An 18,276-nucleotide genomic window follows, 5' to 3' on the forward strand; every position below is an offset into this window, starting at 1 on the left:
GGCACGCAGCCTCTGGAATAAGGCATCTGCTTTTGTGGCCTTGAGCAGCATCTCCCTCTGGTGGCTAAGGAACAAGGAACCGTGGGGAGAAACACCTCCCCAGCGTGACCTCTTCGGTCTGGCAGCGCTGGGAAAAACCTGGATGTGCACCAGATCATTGATGTCTTGGGTTTCTCCCCCTCCACGGAGGTGGGATGGGTGGGGAGGGGTATCTGGAGCTGTGATTTGCAGCTGGACAGTCCTCCTACTCCAAACAGGAACTAAACATGTCATTTTTATAGGTGGAGACCTGTAGTTCAGTGCTGGGATTGTATGCAGAATGCAGACTTGGACCCTGGGTGCAACGACTGCAACAGGGCTCTCATGCAGGCTGAAACTCTTTAAGGACAGCTAATCCATATTATTCCACCCATTTTCAAGTTGCTCCCAAGGAGAAGGTGAGGGGGAGCATGGCAGGATCTCATCAGTGACCATCTCCCATCATCAGGGAACAAAGCCATGGGAACATGGCCCCTGCACCTACACCCCCATCACGAGTACCCTCACCCCAGCCATCATGACCCCTCTGGTGCTCTCCCCAGAGACCAGCCTCTCTTGGTCACCCCTTGACCCATCCAGGAGTTCCACAACAACCTCCTCCGGGGTCAGAGGTATCAGCTCATGGTGCACCTCCAGGCCATCTGTGCATCACAGATGTGCTCTCAGAAATCAAAGTCCTCAGGGACACCTGACTCCTGTGCCCAAAAGTATTCTCCACTTTCCTAAAATTGTCTGTTTGGCTGTATTTCCTTTTCTGACTGGTCCATGGGATAGTTTTACGACGGCTGCTTATTGCCAGACATTTACCATCTACAGTTAGCCCAAGCCACCACAGAGCTAGCATTGGGCTGTAGAATATAGCCCTCCCAACTGTTTCATGACCCTTATCAATTTTTGCAGTTATGGCTAAAACAGACCCACGGCTGTTCAGGACAGGCCCTGGTAAGCCCAAGTTTAGCTAACACAAAGCCTGTGGTCTGCTGTTAACAGCAGCAACCCTGTATTTATTGGGTGAAAAATCACTTAAATCACTCACAAATGCATCAAGGATGGTGTAAATTCTTCTGTGTCTCAAGGCCCTGGACCAGGACAGAACAGCAAATCCTCAGGGCATTTGCTTTTCCTTTCCAATCTTGCCTTGTGATAACCAGCACAGGTTTGAGGGTAGCCCATAATTTAGGTAGCCATCACTTGATTTACTAGGCATTTGATTTTTGTAGTCCATGCCATTTATTATGGCATGTAGGATTGCAACCACAGAGTGTAGAGCCAAGGTAAACACTGCTGTGGCTTGAGTAGAGCATCCAAGGAGAGAGATTCCCACCAAGCACAATGCCGTGCGCTGTGATCCTTAGGTTGGTGGCTTGCTTTCCAACCTGCTGGACCTCAGATGTTAAAGTTGGATGCTCTTATTATTTGCATGAAATGCTTAAAATCTACCTCAAATATTACCAGTCTTACAGTTTCAATGATTCTTGTGTTAGGTTGCTAGACTCAGATCTCTTGGTCCAAGTTATATAGGACACAGCCCCTTTCATGGGACCTCTCCAACCTAAAGGGAAGGGTCTGGGTTAGGAAGAGAATAATCCTGCCAAGGGAGGGAAAGGACTTTTCTTGTCCTAGATTTAGTTGGTCCTAGTTTGGGGAGGGGGTGGGCAGGCACCACTGCCTCATTCATCATCACTCACCCTGCTCTGGGTCAGGGGGTGGGGGAAAGGGGCAGCTGTGCCAGCTCCACACCCCCCATGAATCTGAGTTCCCACCCTGGCAAGAGGAGGTGGAACAGGGAAGACATAACCAATCCTTCCTCCCAGCATCTGCTGCTTGGTGCAGAAATTTGGCCAGTAAAGATCTGCATCCCCACCCCACATGGTTGCCAACGTCCCAGCTTGCCATCTCCACTCCTCCAGAGCTGCTGCTTGCCAGCAGCAACCAAATGGCCCCAAGCCACTGCTATCTGTGCCACATTGGCACTCCCAGGTCCCTTCTTCATCCTCCCGCTGAAAATTCAGACAGGCAACTCGTCCTGGGGCTGTAGGAGCAAAGTGTAGGAAAGAGAGAAAGGAGAGGATATGGAGTCCCACACTCGTTCATGTCTGTGTCCTTTCTTTGCACCCCCTCAGCTGCAGAAAGGGAAAAATCAGCTTGATGGGGGTGGGTGGGTAGAATCAGAATGGGTAGCAAATCTAAGATGGGAAAATGGAGTTGCAGAGGAGAGGGGATGTCACATCCAGCCAGCAAGCTGTGCAGCGGTTCGCTTGCAAAGCAGCAGGAGAGCAAGGTCCAACATCCCCTACAGCAAGGTCCAGATGACATCCACACACTGACGGGCACCCCCAACACGAGATACAGACACGACAAAGGCCAGTTTGTTTTTTAAAGCATCATTATATATTATCCAAGGTAGAAAACCAACCCAGATAAAAATTTCCATAATGCCACAGCAGCTCTGCTGCCTTCTGTGTGATTCACATAGTGAGGAAGACTCCGGAAAAGCCACTGCAACTGCTTCCTCCCTGCAGAGCGCAGCCACAGCACGGCAGCGCTGAGGTCTGAACAGAGACGTGGAGCTTCCCCTGCACTCCAAATCCAGCACCAACTGGGTTTTCAGTGCCCGGATCAGCTTGAAGAAACCTCTGCCTGAGTCAATCCTGAGCAGTGAATGCTATGTGGGAGCTTTTTTTTTAATACTTCCTCACATGCCTGTCCTTCCAGCTGCCTTTCCTGCCCTGTGGCACCACCAAAGTCCTGCCCACAGCGGGACAACAGCTGAAGGACATGGCCAGATGTGCACCAGTTGGTGCTCAGGAGGTTCCTGGTGAACCCAGCTCACCAGCCCTCAATCAACAAGTCAAGCCACGTCCTGGGCACAAACCCACGTCCAGCCAGCCTGGCTGGAAGCATTAGCTAGTTCTGAGACCGAAGTATTGAAGCTTTTAGCTCCCGGTACAAATAAACCCTGCCTGCAATGGGGATTTTATGGTGGCAGGAGCATGTAGATCTGCTTTGAGATTTGGCTTGAGGCTATATTCAGGAGGGAGCATCCACCCAGATCTGGATTATCTGCAGCTGGGTGGAAGGGGACAAGGAAGAGGCTTGGGCAGAAAAGATCACTTGAGGAAGCAGGGCAGTGGGCAAGCATGCAAGACATGGCTTTTGTCTGCAATTCAGGGTCCTGAGGTTGTGGTCTGCAGTATGAAGAGGATCTACGATCCTATGTGGCCCCAGAAAATGGTGCTGGTAAAGCTCTCAAGATGAACATCAAGGGGCAAAAACAAATGAAGCACAGCTAAGCCTTATTTTAGGACTTATTCTGCCCAGAAGGAAGCGCATCTGAGAGTAAAACTCACTATTTTTCTGGTTTAGGCACTTGTTTGTCCTGAGAAGACTCCTGCTTTGGCGAGCATTGCAGCTCCTGGAGGCAGCTGCCAGAGCTCCATGCTGGGACAGGCCAGCAGCTTGCACAGGCACTTATTAGTGGACATGCTTCAAGACATGGTCACAAACACATCAAAGGCAGCATGTTTCAGCTGCCTAGTAGGACTGTTACATAATTAAGTTTAATGAATACCAGAATCTGGACTCTTAAGGCTTTTTAAGACCTCTGAAGCTCTCCAAAATTGCAAGTAGAAGATGCACTGGGAAGGAAGGCAATGTCCTAGTGATGGAGGACCACCTGTGCCTGGTGGCAGGGGCACCACAGGGACAGTCTTCATGGCCAGCATTAACACCCCACCACCTCCTACCGTACCCTATTGACAAGGTAGTCACCCCAGTGCTGACCCAAGGTGACAGTGCAGCAAATTACAGGGTCACTCCAGCAACCCAGACAGGTCTGCCCCCTCTCCCAGCTTCCCCAGTCCTCACTGTGGGCATCCAGGGTCAGCCTTGGGGGTGGAGGTGAAGCAAGGTGGCCTCAGCTTGCTCCTCACAACAGTCCCAGGCATGCCACAAGAGTGGGTGTCCCAAATGTGATGCCACCCCATGAGGGCACCCTCTGACTCTGCAGGCTCCAAGCTCTCTCTGGGTACACTTGCCACCCCACAGCCACCTGTGCCACCAAGGGACGAGCTGCTCTGCAAATGCTTGTGGGCACATGCACCCAGGATTGGGCTGATGCTTGCCATCTCAAGGGATAAATGCCCTCCTCCTCCTCCTCCTTCCAGGCAGCCAGGAGGAGGCTGGGCTTCGCTGTCCCTTTGCATCAGGGCCACGCACGTAGCTGTAGCTGTCCCCGTGTGGGGCGAAGCAACGCCTCCTGCGCTTGCGCTGAAATACGTAGAGGACGCCTCGGCCGGATCCGAGGAGAAGCTGCTGGGAAAGGATACGGCTGGGGGAAAAACAGGCTCCTGCCCCGCTCCATCCTCCTGTGCCATTCTTGCAGCACTGGTGCTGGGTTTGCTGCCCACTTCATTCCCTGCCACTTTCAATTTCTCATCAGTCAAACCAGATTCAACACTCTGAGGACTGATTTCCCTTGTGGGAAGGGAAAGGTTTGCCCCAGGCTCAACACTGGTGGGTTTCCGCATCATCCATCCTCCAGTGTAAGCCTCTTCCACGCCACCGTCTCCAAAAGCTGTGACGATCACAGACATATCTCCTGTCTTCAAGGCCAGCTTTACCAGAAGCCAGTGGTGGTGGTTTGTCCAGCTGTCCTCCAAACACCCTCTGAATTGCAGGAGCAACGAGCTGTTCCCATTTTTAAGATCTGCTGTGGCCCCTTCCACTGGCAAGGACTCTCCATCTCCCGAAATTCCTGAACTCTGCTCAGCTTGGGAGTCATCTCCAGCAACCTCATCATCACTGGCAGCTGCAGCACTGCAGGTTGTCTCCAGGAAGCCCTGCCAGATCTCTGTGGACTTGGGATGGAGCAGGCTGTAATAAACCACCAGGGCTGCGGCACCTGAAAAAGAGCAGAAAGGTGTCAAGGGACGAGTCCCAGCAACGTTTCAGTGAGGTGTGGGGGAGAGACCAGACCTCGCTGCCACCTCGAGATCAACAGGCCCTTTGCAGAGACGCTGCTGTTGCCCAAGCAGCACACCTCTGAAGCATTGTTAGGGATGCAAGAGTCCCACTCAAACAGCTTTCAGCAAAGAGAGTGCTGAGCACCCTGTCAAGACCGAATTTCATCTGGATTGATTTGCAGACTGATAGGTGCACAGCGAGACAGGCGCTGAGCACAGCAGGCAGGGCACAGGCAAGAAGGAGGTGTGTGCTGCAGGAGTCCTTCCCATCTCGCAGCATCCCCATCCTCTAGCCATTAAATGAGACACCCGCAGGTTTATAGGACTACTTCTATCCCAAACTCATTCAAGGCCAGAGGAATTGCTCCTTTTCCAGCCCAAATGTGCCCTTTTCTTGACCACAGCTGGTCTGTGTGCAGCTGGTCTGGGGAGATGCACAAAGCCCAGCATGTCGGTGTTACAGCTTCCCTCTGCCCCCATCCCACTGGGAAAACATGAGCCTGGTGGGGACCTCACCCAGCAAACAGCAACTCACATCCTTGCCTAGTGCCAGTTTTGCAAACAGAAGTGCCAATGGGCTGTTTCCAAGCATCATACAACTTCTCCCCTACTGCAGCTGACCTGTGCATTAAAGCTTTAGGGAATTAAATGCACCAGCTGGTCACAGCTGCTGCCTGCTTTATGGGCACAGAGTAAGGGTATGGGCAAGGTATGGAGTACCTTCTCCATCACATACCAAAAAATACTCCACATGGCCACAGAAAGCATCACCGTTTATAAAAGCAGCCCTGCTCTTTGAAAAACAGGGTGAAAGAAAGCTTCTTTAGTTCTGCGTGGTCCCACACCAGCGTATTTCCAAAACGTACCCAGTGATGGCTTGTCAGTCACAAGCCACCTTCATAAATCACCAGGATATGCTCAAATGAAAATGCTTCCCTGCAGCCATCGATCCCCTGCGTTACACCACTGTCTGCGCTGATCACCAAGCACCAAGACCCCAGAAAGCATGGATGCACTTCAAAATCGCGTATGTTGTATTTGGCAGCGGTACCTGAGCCATTTGGTGACATGTCAGATCATTTCTGCAAGCCTTCCATTCAGGGATGGGCTTTTAAGAAATGGTGAAGAAATGAAACTCAAGCTGGATTTACATATTATCACATACACTCTGATGCTGAAGTTGGAAGAAATAAAGCAAATAGCCTGATGCAACTAAAAATAACCGATGGTGCTCATTTACTCAAGCTACTCCGGAAACATGCAATCCAGGCTCTGAAACCAGCAGATCTTACCTATCACAGACCCTGACAGGACAGCCCCAGTCACATACAGGCTGTTCCTCAGCTCTGCCTGCAGGAACCGGGTGGCCAGCAGCAGCAGGAGGGTGTTTTCCATCAGCATTATCTGCAGAGCAGAGGGAAGAGAGTTGCCACTTTTATCCTTCTGATGGCTTTAGACGTGCTTCCGATGACAGAAAACACCCAGTTTCTAGATTTTGCTGATTTATTTTGCACCTAGCTTAGCACTTAAAACATAAGGATTGCTGAAGTGAACTTTCTGCAAGGGCTCAACTTTCTTTTACCATGAAAAATAACTCTTGGCAGAGCAGCACAGCCACTCTGGTACTATGAAGACATTGTACGACCACTGCTTAGAAAACAGAGCCAGTGCAGAAGATGCATCCATCCAACTTGGTGACCACGTGACTTTGTCTGGACACAGGAAATGCTGGACTTTTTTCAAGTGGTGATGTGAGAGATGAGAAAGCAGAGTCTGAAGCTATTGCTTCTCCCCAGCAGCTGCATCCATGTAGAATATCGAATATCCTGGATACTTACTGCATAAAATACAGCCACCCTGTGCTTGGAGGGACCAGGCCGGACATTAAGGTAGCAGAAGATGTACACTGCTCCCACCAGGCAATTGAACAGCCTCCAGCGGCAGGGCTGGGCTATGATGTCTGTCTGCTGGGCCACCAGCCAGAAGGACATGAGCAACCAGTGGATACCTGTAAGTGAAGGGACTGAGGGCAAAGCTGTTCCTGGGGAAGGCTGCAAAGTGCTCCCAGTATCGGGAACAACTCTGGGGCTGATAGCAGGATGGGACATGGGGAAGATGGGTCTTACCTGCCACAGCAAAAACCCAGAAGGAATACAGCCTGGCAAAGAGCACCAGGGCCAGGACCCTGGTCCCCAGCATCCCCGTCCTCCAGAGCAGTAGGAAAACGATGGCTGCAGCCGGTGGGCAGAGGTGGCCAGGTTTCAGCAGGCAAGTGAAGTGGCTGTAGGAGACCAAAGCCCAAGCGAGGGAGAGCAGCGACAGCCCTGCACTGACACCTGCAGGGGGACAGGGCAGTCAAGTGCTCTGAAGGACGCCCAACTGCATTGTAGGACCATATCTGTGTTAAGCAGGTGCTGGCAGCATGGCACTCCGATACCAGCCGGGCATGCCACTGTCCTGCCAAGTGGACTATTTCAACCAATTCCTGCTAAATCTGCCTGCTTAAATCCTCTGACCGCTCTCTCCCATGGGCAGAGCTCCTCAGCGGCAGGGCAGGTCCATCTCTGGTCACTGCGATCAGACCAGAGACTGACACTGACTCAAGCGTGACCTTCCGCACGCCATGACTCCGCACCCCAGAGCCTCCCCTTACACACCTGAAAGTTCAGCTTTTCTAGAAAACAAGCCCCAAACCCCTAAATGCTCAGCACTGCACTCTGGTTAGGGCTGGACCATCAATAGGAACATTCTGTTGGGTTCAAACCCAGCCAAGGCACTGTCTTGCTGTGCGGATCCCCGCTACAGAGGACCAACTGTACCAGCTGGGAGAAGCCACAGGTAGCTCTGGGACTCCTTTGGGTTCAGTCACAGCAGATCTTTAAGCCACTTTTGTCCCTGCTGCTTTGCACTGGGGCTTCCCAGACCCTCTGCAGTGTGCTCCTTCATCCAGAGCCTGCCCTCTGCCCTGCCAGGTGGGCACACACGTCCCCCACCCAAACTCATCACCCCTCTGCAATTCAGAGCATCCTCCTGGGACTCCTCGCTTACCAGGGATGAAGCCCGCTGCGTCGACCGCCACGATGATGTAGGCCTGAAGCAGGAGGTGAGGCAGGGTCTGCAGCAGGGCTTCCAGGAGCCGCAGCACACACACATCCCCGTGCTGCGTCAGCACCTCCCCAGCACAGGCACTGCCACCCGTCTTTGCCACCATCCGCAAAACATCCCAGTACCTGCAAGAGTCACGGTGATGGAATGTCCACCCTGGTTTTGGCAGGTTTCGGACTGCATCCGGGTTGGATGGGGCTGGATGGACCATGGGGAGCATCTCTCACCGCTTCCAAAGGCCCAGCTGCAGGAGGTGGAGCACCAGGAGCCAGCGGCCGGGTGGGTGGCCATCTGCCCTGTACCAGAGGATGCTGAGGAGCTGAGCCGCGTAGCCAGGCACCATGCAGGCGACGGTCAGCCTGAACCAGCCCAGCTTCCCATGGACAAGGTAGTGGATGATGGCGCAGAGCCCTAGAGAGCAGCAGAGAGGCACTGCTGAGGGATGCCACTGCCACAAAGGGAAAGGGGCTACCCACAGCCCGCCCCAAATTCATCCCCCAGCCGCCAAGGGGGTTCGCAGCCCTTTTCAGCCCTTCTCCCTGTCTTATCTCCAGCTGCCAGCTCCCGGTGGCTTGTCAGCTATGGCACAGCCATGGCCACTGAGGGGCCCGGCCCAAAGAAGGGCTCTGATAAAAAGAGCTGTGACAAGGGCTCCAAAATAATAACAAGAAAAAAAAAAGGGAAAAAAAAGGAAAAAAAGAAAAAAAAGGTAAAAAAAAAAAGGGAAAAAAAAAGAAAAAAGAAAAAAAGGAAAAAAGGGGAAAAAGGAAAAAAGGGAAAAAAGGAAAAAAAAGGAAAAAAGGGAAAAAAGGAAAAAAAGGAAAAAAGGAAAAAAAAGAAAAAAAAAAAGGAAAAAAAAAGTCAATAAGAAGAAAATGGCTGGGGTGTGCATGGATGCAGAAAGCCCGCGCCCGGGCGCTGCCGCCCACGAGTCGCAGGGGCAAAACTGCGCACCTTCAGCTCCGCGGGGGCGCAGGGCCGGCCACCCTTCCCTCTCCGGGGGCGACCCAGGGCCCCGAGGTGGCAGCAGGGGGGGCTGCCAGCTGCCCCCGCGCCGCAACCCCGCTCCGCCTGTGCGCAGCCCTGCGCAGCGCCTCCCCCCCCGCCCATCCTGCGCGCTCACTCACGCGCTCCGCGCTCCGCCGCCAGCAGCGCCAAGCAGAGCCCCGGGAAGGCCCCGCGCATCCTGCGCGCCCTTTGCGCGGCGGCACCGGCACCACGCCGGGGGGGGAGGAGGAGTTGGAGGAGGAGGAGGAGGAGGAGGAGGAGGAGGAGGAGGAGCAGGAGGAGGAGCAGGAGCAGGAGCAGGAGGAGGAGGGTGGGGAGGAGGAAGGAGCCGCCGAGCCGGCCCCTCCCCGCCCGCCCCCGTACGGCCCCACCGGGCACCTCCCGCGCTGCCCCCGCCCCCGCCGCGCCGCCTTCCCGCCGGGCAGCGGTACGTCACGTTGCTTGCGTCACGCGGGCTCCTCGGGGTCTTGCGGCGACAGAGGCCGGCTGTGGTGGCAGGGCCCGAGACCCCTGGGGTTATTATGCATTTGCACACAAGCCCCTCCCAGTATCCCCCAAGTTATTGTCTGCTTGCACAAGCCCACCACGACATCCCCCAGGCTGCTGTGCACTCGCACAAGCCTGTCGCGATGTCCCTGGGTTCCTGTGCTCTCGCACAAGCCCACCCTGATGTCCCTCAGGCTGTTGTGCACTTGCACAAGCACACCCCGACATCCCCCAGGCTGTTTTGTGCTTGCACAAGCCTGTCCTGATGTCCCTGAGTCCTTGTGCACACGCAGAAGCCCACCCCGATGTCCCCCAGGCTGTTGTGTGCTTGCACAAGCCCACGCCGATGCCCCCCTTGCGCGATGCCCAAGCAAGTGCATCTGCCGTGGGGGTAAGCGCTAGGTGGCAGCCAGGACATGATGTGCACGGAGCCATAAACTAATTCGGTTGGGTTTTCCCCCCACCCAAGAGATGAAACCTTTGTGCAATGTGATCCCAGCCGCTGGTGGCTGCAGGTGCCCTGTGTGCAGAGACCTGTCCTAGCTGCTTTTTTCCCCATCTCCAGCCCCGCAGACTTCATCCCCTGAGAAGCACGTGCTTCTTAGAAAATAAATCCTCAGCAAGTCACTACAGGAAAGGCCATGAAGGTGTTTTTAATGACGTCCAAGTATCACCTGAAGTTTTGTCATTGCTTTGGCAAATCCGTGCAGGAAGCTCCTAATGCTTTACACATCAGCTGGGCTGTCGGGATGCACGTGTGTTTGGGGGCTTTCATGCATTTACTGCGTTTTTTTGACATTTTAGAGAGTTTCTTGGCAAACCTGGGAACAAAACCTGGACTCTGATGCTTAACAGGAGCAACATTTCTCATCCATTCAGCTGATTCCCGGAGCGGGGACATTTTGAAATACAAAGCTCAGTTTCCAAGGTTCTCTACAGGTCCCCTGTACACTGCCTGTCCCTGCCATGCTCTGTAACACCCCTCTGATATTTGCATATGAATGATGAACGAAATAGCCTGTGTGCGCTCAGGACTGTGTATGTGCTGCTGGCTGGGAAGCCAAACCGCTTGGGGATGTCATGGCCTGATTGTCCCTCCTCCAGGGAGCAGCACCAAGGTCTCTGCTCAGTCTCCAACACTGTTTTTTACCAAGCATGTAAGGACTTTGCATCTTTGCAGTCTCGACTCCAGAGTCTGGATTTGGTGGCCAGTGGGTTAAAAATGTCACGGGTGGAAAGGATAGCCTGCTTTTCCTCTTGTCCCACTGCCACGTCCGTATTCAGCCAAGTGTTTCATTAAATAACCACATTGAGTGTTGGGCCCAGCTCCAGCAAAGCATTTGAATAAAGTCAGAGGTGTAAATATGGCTCTGGAGCCAAGCGAAGCTCAGTCTTGGTTGTCTCCAAGCCTTGTCCTCCAGGCTTTATATTGTAAAAAATACCATGGCTGCCAAATGGCCCATCCCTAGAAATCCCAGCTTTTGCCTGCAAAACACAACCAAGCCTCCAATGGGCACCAAAGCCTCTCTCAAAGCTGAGGGCAGGCTGTTGAAGAAACATCATTGTTTGCAAACCCAGCAGTGAGGAAGTTGCAAGGGTTCATGCAGGTGCAATGTGGTGTGACCCTTCTTGTCACCCACAGAAGATGTGTGAACCTCACGATCTTGTCCCCCCTGCCCTCCATCACCATCATTCCCAGGAAGGAGCCACACTAAGGTGCCTCTTAAAGTGACTGATGACAAAATCGGTCCCTTCTCCTGCCCAAAGGCTTTGCTCCAAGCCAGGAATAAACTCCCATGCCACAGGACACGTGCCATTGCACCCCGAGGCAACGCCAAGCAGAGAAGAAAGCCAGAAAGCCTTCCAGAAGATATTCCCAGGGCTCGCCACCCTCCCCAGTCTCACTGCCAGCTCCCAGTTGCTCTGGCTGCCCTCCAGCCGCCGATTTGGCTGTGCTTTTTTCTGCTGCATTTCAGTGCCTGGGAGCCTCTCTTCTTAAAAAACTCCTCAGGTCTCCAACAAAGCTACACCCAGAGGATGGTGAAAGCACCTCTCCAGATTTTATTTAGCAAGCTTAGCAAATGAAGGTCCTCCAGCTCCTCCTTAGACAACCTTCAAGCGATTTTTTTGAGGGTCCCTGCTGCGCTGTCAGGGCTTGTGAGGGCTCTTTCTGAAATCTGTGCAGGCTTTTCCTGCTTGCTCCCTAGCCCTGGATGTGGAGATAAAAGCAAAGGCTTTGTTCACTGCCTGGGTTCCAGGCTGCAGAGTGATTATGCCTTAAAATGTAGCAAGGAAGCCACTAGCACTAAATCTGGCTCTCTGAGCTCACCTGTCTGCAATGAGGGGCTGCCCAAAGCCTCCCACAGCTTAAGTATTGGGGAAGAGACCTCCTCAGATGCATGTGGAGGGAGTAAACAGCTCAGAGTGAGACCTGGCTGCAAGGGTGCTTTGCTGTATGTAGGTGTGTTCCAGGGCAGAATTTGGGTGGATGAGCAATTGTATATAACTGGCACTTACGTATGTAAGGGGGGGGATCTCTCTTTCTCACTGACCTGGGGTCTGTGTCTTCATATGCTACACTGCACGTTCTCGTATTGTAACTCCCTCTTGAAGTGGAAGCACAAGTGGTTGCAGAGACCTGTTAGCTGTGCTGCTGGAGCTGCACACAGAGGGGTTTAATGTCTTGGTGGGGCTGATTCTGGATTCAGTCTCTGCGTGGCTTTGGGCAATCCTTTTTGGGGGTCTAAAATGGGAACAAATATTCCTTTCTGTGCAAAATCTGGGTTTCTGGAGGCAAAGATACATCTTAATGAGATCTGAATGTGCAAACACCCTGAAGTGAACTGGGACGTGCACATGGTGGTTGCTGTGGCTGAGCAGTTGCTGAAATATCCACCTGTCTGTGCCACTCATGGAAGAGATGGTGCTTTGGATCTGGGTATGGAAGCCAGCAGGTGTTAGCGTTATGGGAGTAGTTCCTTTTGGGGTGGGGACATGTCATGATATCTATCCACACAAGAGTTTGTCATTGGAGCTTACAATGTGCATCCTTTAAATATATTGTTTGGATCCAAATGCAATTGCTAAATCCCTGGAGACCGCATTCATGAAAGCCTTATTACAGGTTAATTCCTCCCTCTTGCAGTGTCTCTTGGTCTCAGCAGCTTTGTGGTGGAGATTCAGCCATGAACATGCTCTTGCTGCTGCTGATTCTTCTTCTCCCCACAGTGTCCCAGGCTGGTACAGGTAAGTGTAACTACAACCAGTGGACATTTTTGTACTTAGGAAACAGGGATCGATTCTGTAAATGAAGAATGAACTTGTGATAACGTATGCAGCTGATGTGATACTTGGCATTGAACCTGCCTGCCTAAGACTACACATTGCCCCATGCCCCCTTATAATCATCTCAAGAAAAGATCTTTTATCTTCCACCTTTCTGATCCTGTATTCTCAGAAGATGCTGTCCTGGCTGTCATCTGTCCAGCTTCTCGGAGGACATCTGGTTGATTGAGACCTATCCTGGAGGGCAAGTCTGGTCAGCTCTCATTTGACCTCTATCATCATACAGCAAGGGCTGGAAAGCGAAGCCTTTGGGGATGTTCTGCTGCTGTCTTGCAGGCTCTGCAAAATATCTCAGCCTTTCAGTATTGAAGCAAACTGTGCTCTTTTCCTCTCCTTTAACATATTTGCTGTGTACTAAGACATGTGATTTGCAGGCTTTGAGTTGTGTAAATATCTAATAAAGCATGAACACAAAGCACTTTAAACACTTAATTCGTGAGGAGTGTTTTGATCCCTCTGGTTTCTGAGGTGTAGGGTCTAGGTCCTATGGATCTAACATCCAGCCGCATCTCATCAGCGGGTATCCCAAAACCTAGGAAAGGTTTTCTAGGTCATCTCCTACACAAGTCCAAGCCAAGAGGAGGTTTTGATTAACTCCACAGGCAGGGCAGCTGGGATTTGTTCCACTCAGGAAGATGGCTTAAAATAAATTCTCATCAGACACCTATGCTGCTTTTGGTGTAGCAGCTTCTCCAGGTACAGCTAGCCATGCAAATGCACTGCAGCTGATATTTCTGCCACTGACAAAGAAAAAAAAAATCATTAATAATAACCAAACTCTCCAAACCTAAAGCTGCTATTCCAGTCTTAGTCAGTCTTTCCACCCAGTGATTTGGAAGTCCTTTGTACTCCTGAACTGGGGCTTGCACCACCCATCAGTAGTAGGTAGCCAAACAGAAGGTACCTCCTGTTATAATTAAGCCAGGCTCTTCCACCCAGGATTAATTTAAGCCCTTTTAGTTCAGGAAGAAGAAATAATAATAGCAAAAATCAAGTATTCGGTGGTATGCCAAAAAGTTGCAGTGACTCCATATCATGGGGCTGGCTTTCAGGAATAATAAGTGAGACTGCTCAGTGGTTATATAATGGTTGCAAATTTTGGGAGAAAAAAGTGCTTTACAGAGTATGTAAGAATTGCTACTCACCTTGCGCTGATGAAGAAACTTAGGCACAGAATGGGGAACTGTCAGCAAGGTCATTGTGTCCTGGTCACCCACAGCCAGGAGGAGGAGAAAGGTCTTGGGAGCTGTGCTCTGACATCCTGATTTGTTTAACCCCTTTGAAAATAAATGCAGACATCATTAAAAAATTGCATGCAAAATCCTTCTTAGCTGTGACCAGCACCTGGGGACAATAGATCCTTTGGTGCAGAGCATGATTGCCGGCCACCACATCCCAGAAATCTGAACAGCCATGTCACGGGTGGCATGGGGCAGGCATGGAAAAATCTCTTCTTCACAGAAGTCAGAAAGATTCACTCCATGGGAAAGATGGAGAAGGTAATAGTCAGGGATATACTAAGCTGGAAATGCCTTCATCGTCTGAAGGGAGCTGACAATCTGAGGCTCAGTGAAGCCCAACAAGACTGGGGAGCTGGACAACTCATGCTTTACTCATTCAGTGGGCAGGAACAATGAGGAGCATCAAACCCACCTGCACAACGACATGACCTGGTTAGTACTGCCCCTGTGGATAGGAGAGGAGGCAGTGAAGGCCAGAGGAGCCCTGGCTTGCCTACAGATGATATCACAGGGACCCAGCTGGCCCCCACGTGTTGAGCCACATGCGTGCACTTGTTTCAACCTGTGTTTTGCTACGCACCCTAGCTGCAAATATTTCACAACACCTTAGAGGTTTTAAGCAATAGTACCTCCCTGGTGGAGCCAGAGTGTGAGTCACATCTTTTGGAGATCATTCCCCCACTTGAGATGATGCAGCAGAGCAGTTGTGAGGGGGAGCTGTGGATGATGTTAGGAGATGCAGAGATCAAATTTTTGTTGCAATAAAAGGGTGATTTTTAGAACCCAGCACCCGCAAGAAGAGTTGCCTTCCTGGATTCCAAAGGACCTAATTCAAAAATTGTGAGAGCTGCTTGGTAGAAGTGACCACAGTACAATTAGACTTAACTGTGTTGTGGGACCAAATACATTGAACATGTGAATATCTAATCTCAAACAAGCAAAAATGAGGAAAGAAAAGCAACAAAATGAGCAGTCCAGAGCAGCAAGAAGCCTGCAGGTGTCCTGAAAGCTGTTAAAAAGGCTGTGCTGGAAACCTCAGTAAAATATTTGCTTTGACTGGGAGAGAAAACAAAGAGATCTAAGAAAAATGTCTGCAGGGCATGAAGGGCAAGTCAAGGGAGGCTCTGGCAGGGAAGAGCTCAGTGGTGAATAAACAGCTGACAGGGGAGAACAGCAACTCCCATAAAATGTGGCAGGTCAGATATAAGTAGGAAAGAGGGCTAAAAAGGAAAGTGAAGATCCCTTTGTACCCAAACTGATAGTAGAAATGTCTGTAAATGCATGGAAAGCAGGAAGCCATTGGGGGACTGCTTGATGAGAAAGGAGTAGGAGGATACGTAGGGGTGGTATGCTGTAGCTCCGTACACTCTTCTGCACGTGGCAAGGTAGTAAAGGCTATGATGAAAATAGCATTGCTGAGCGTGGGCTGTGACTTTCTAGATGTTGCTGGCACAGGACAACACCAGCAGGCCCAAAAAAGGGTTAGACAAGTGGAGAGCAGGTGCTTCATGGAGGGCAGGTCCTTAAATGGGGATTGAAAGGGTGGCAAGGATGTTCTCTGCAACATCTGTAATTTTGCAGTTACAGATGCTGGGGAAAAATGAGAGGACTGGCCCATAGACAGCACCCAGGCTCACATGCTCTCCCTGAACTGCAGGGAAGGCATGGAAAGAGAAGGCAAAAAGAAGCAAAGAGAAGGCATGGAAAGGAGTTGCAAAGAAGGAAAAACAGCAGCCAGAGACAGGCAAGGGAGGGTACTCAGTGTCTAGAGCCAGGTCAGCAGAAATATGCTGCCAACTGTGGTGTTTAATTGCAAGCAATGAATCTGCAAACCGTTTTTCTGCTCAGTTATGAGCTGTGAATGGGAATGTGCAACCCCTGGAAGAGCCTGTGGTCTGGCCTGCTTGATGGCAGTGCCCATGCAAAGGTGACAGAGGGGACTTCAGCTTTCTCATGAAGAAACCTCGGAAACACCTAGGCCAGATTGCTCACACATCCCTCAGCTTTTATGAGTTGGGTGCCCATTGAGGCTTGCCTCCATGGGCTTTGGCTTTTGTTAGGAGGCTGAAACCCCTTCTGCACTCAATTCATTAACTATTTAATTAATTCAATTGCTCTCTGGACCACCTCTCACTGGATGGCTTTGCATTGCAGACTCGTTACTCCAAGTAAGTCCCTGCTGTTTTGTCAACACCTGAGTGTTGACAGACCCCACAGTCACAAGACCTAAGATACTGCTTCATGCTTTTGGAGGTGCAGAATCTGCAGCAAGGCCAAGGCAGGAAGCAAAGAAAGTTTTGACCACAACTTAGGTTACCCTCGAGGCCTATAAAAACCTCTGCATTTGGAGAGAAATCAGGAGCAAATATGTTCAAGGTAAAATGGCAAATGTAACCAGAGCAATGTCTTCTACAGTTTAAGACAGTATTCTGCTCCTCACTGTGCAGAGAGGTGTAAACCAGAAGAAACTCTGCTGAAAGCATTGCACCAACTTCTGACATTGTGATGATCAGAATCCGTCCATGGCTGAGCAAAAGGAAGTGACGCTGATCTTCTAGCCTTCCTCTTCTTAATAGCCCATTGCCAAAATGTCCCTGGGTCTGAGCCTGCTGGGCACCAGCAGCTCCAGGCAGGAGACTTTCCCCACTTTTCTGCCTGAGAGGCACACTGGAAAATCTGCCCCAGTCTTGCTGAGGCAGAGCTTGCTTTCTCCTCGACTCTGGCAATATCACAGAGGTCCAGGAGGCTGTGCTGTAAGACAGCAGGGATGGACTTTTCATCTCCTATAAGGAAAGACTGCACAACCTATATACCTGCCTCTCAACTGGTGGCCAGCCTCCACCTATGGGCATCACAGAACCTGGAAAGTACGTTTGCACCACCACACCAGACACACACTTTGGGGTCCCACAAGGCACCTAAAACCTGCCTTTTCTATCTTTTGTCCCTCTGTGCCTCAGCCTGGGAACACCACCTTCCTCAAGGACAGATGATAAGCAGCTTTACCTGACCCCTCAGATTAACTGAGGAAAGCTGGCATATGTGACTTTGCGGGGCTTTTCCAGGCACATGGTATTGGGATCATCCAACACATGACATCCCTTAGGCCTAGTCCTGGAAATATGGAAGGTGGCAACTCTTCGTCCAATATCTCCTTGAGAACTTGCACCACCTGTAGCAGAAGCTACAGAAGAATAAATGCAAACTCCTTCCCATGTCTGACAACTTCACCCAGCATCGGTTTCTTGTTCCAGCTGAGCAGGGCTCAAACCAGAGAGGGAAGTACCAGGGAAACTGGCACGCAGGAAAATGAAAAAGAAGATTTAAAGCATCACATCATTGACGTGGTTAAAGTAATAATCTCCATAAATAGATGTGACTTAAAATGTCTGACGAATGGTTCAGGTAATTAGAACTGAAAATGTTTTGGTGCAAAAGTTAAAAAAAACCCAATCAACCTCACCTTTTCCTTTTTTCTTTTTTAATCAGAATTCTTAGATTTCTGGTTTACTTTCTCACTTTTTTCCTACCATTCCCTATTGCAGATCATTTCCATGTTCTTTATCAAAATAAAGAGAACTGTCCAAATTTTCCCTTCCAATAGCAGAAATGATGTAATATTAATGGCAGATCATTAGTCCTCTTTCTGAACTTCCAAAAATGTACTGACTTCCTTTTAATGCAGTGGTTTTTAACCTAATTCCAGCTGATGATTCTTTTTCTTTTTGACATATTTTTCACTTTGTAAGGAACAGAGGGAGGCAGTGCTTCCCTGCTAGAGGGCTGTGGGCATTTAAGGAGAAATCAATGCTGAGATTTATTTGATAAATGAAATAACTGGCTAGTTCATTAATAACACTCATATACACATAATTATCCTCATCAAAATCTGAAGCACATTGCTGCAGAAGGCAAAATTAATAGCTAGAATGAGAAATCATTATGTATCCCTCAAACGACTGGTTGACATGATACTAAAATCTACCTTTTTTTCTCTCTCTTTTCTTTTCAAGTTACAAGAGCAAAGGCAAGCTTAAGTCCAACACCTTTCTATAATTCAGCCATGGGCTCTACGATTCTATGAAAAT

General features: G+C 50.5%; 1 protein-coding gene across 2 annotated transcripts; it reads right to left on the minus strand.

Annotated features, from left to right (window-relative positions):
- Positions 1 to 2,407: 2,407 nt before the first annotated feature.
- XKR5 (XK related 5) lies at positions 2,408 to 9,360 on the minus strand. Of its 2 annotated transcripts, XM_055811030.1 has the most exons (7): positions 9,236 to 9,360; positions 8,336 to 8,519; positions 8,052 to 8,233; positions 7,130 to 7,339; positions 6,842 to 7,011; positions 6,296 to 6,407; positions 2,408 to 4,942 (listed from the first exon to the last, which is right to left on the minus strand). In XM_055811030.1, exons 1-7 carry the CDS (start codon positions 9,291 to 9,293, stop codon positions 3,903 to 3,905), a joined length of 1,956 nt encoding a protein of 651 aa, XP_055667005.1. In that variant the 5' UTR covers positions 9,294 to 9,360; the 3' UTR covers positions 2,408 to 3,902. The 2 variants fall into 2 exon arrangements, with proteins under 2 accessions (XP_055667005.1, XP_055667006.1); XM_055811031.1 differs by lacking the exons at positions 8,052 to 8,233; positions 9,236 to 9,360 and having other exon boundaries at positions 8,234 to 8,824.
- Positions 9,361 to 18,276: the final 8,916 nt, after the last annotated feature.

The sequence above is a fragment of the Falco peregrinus genome, chromosome 7 (genome assembly GCF_023634155.1).
Source record: "Falco peregrinus isolate bFalPer1 chromosome 7, bFalPer1.pri, whole genome shotgun sequence".
Lineage (NCBI taxonomy): Eukaryota > Metazoa > Chordata > Aves > Falconiformes > Falconidae > Falco > Falco peregrinus.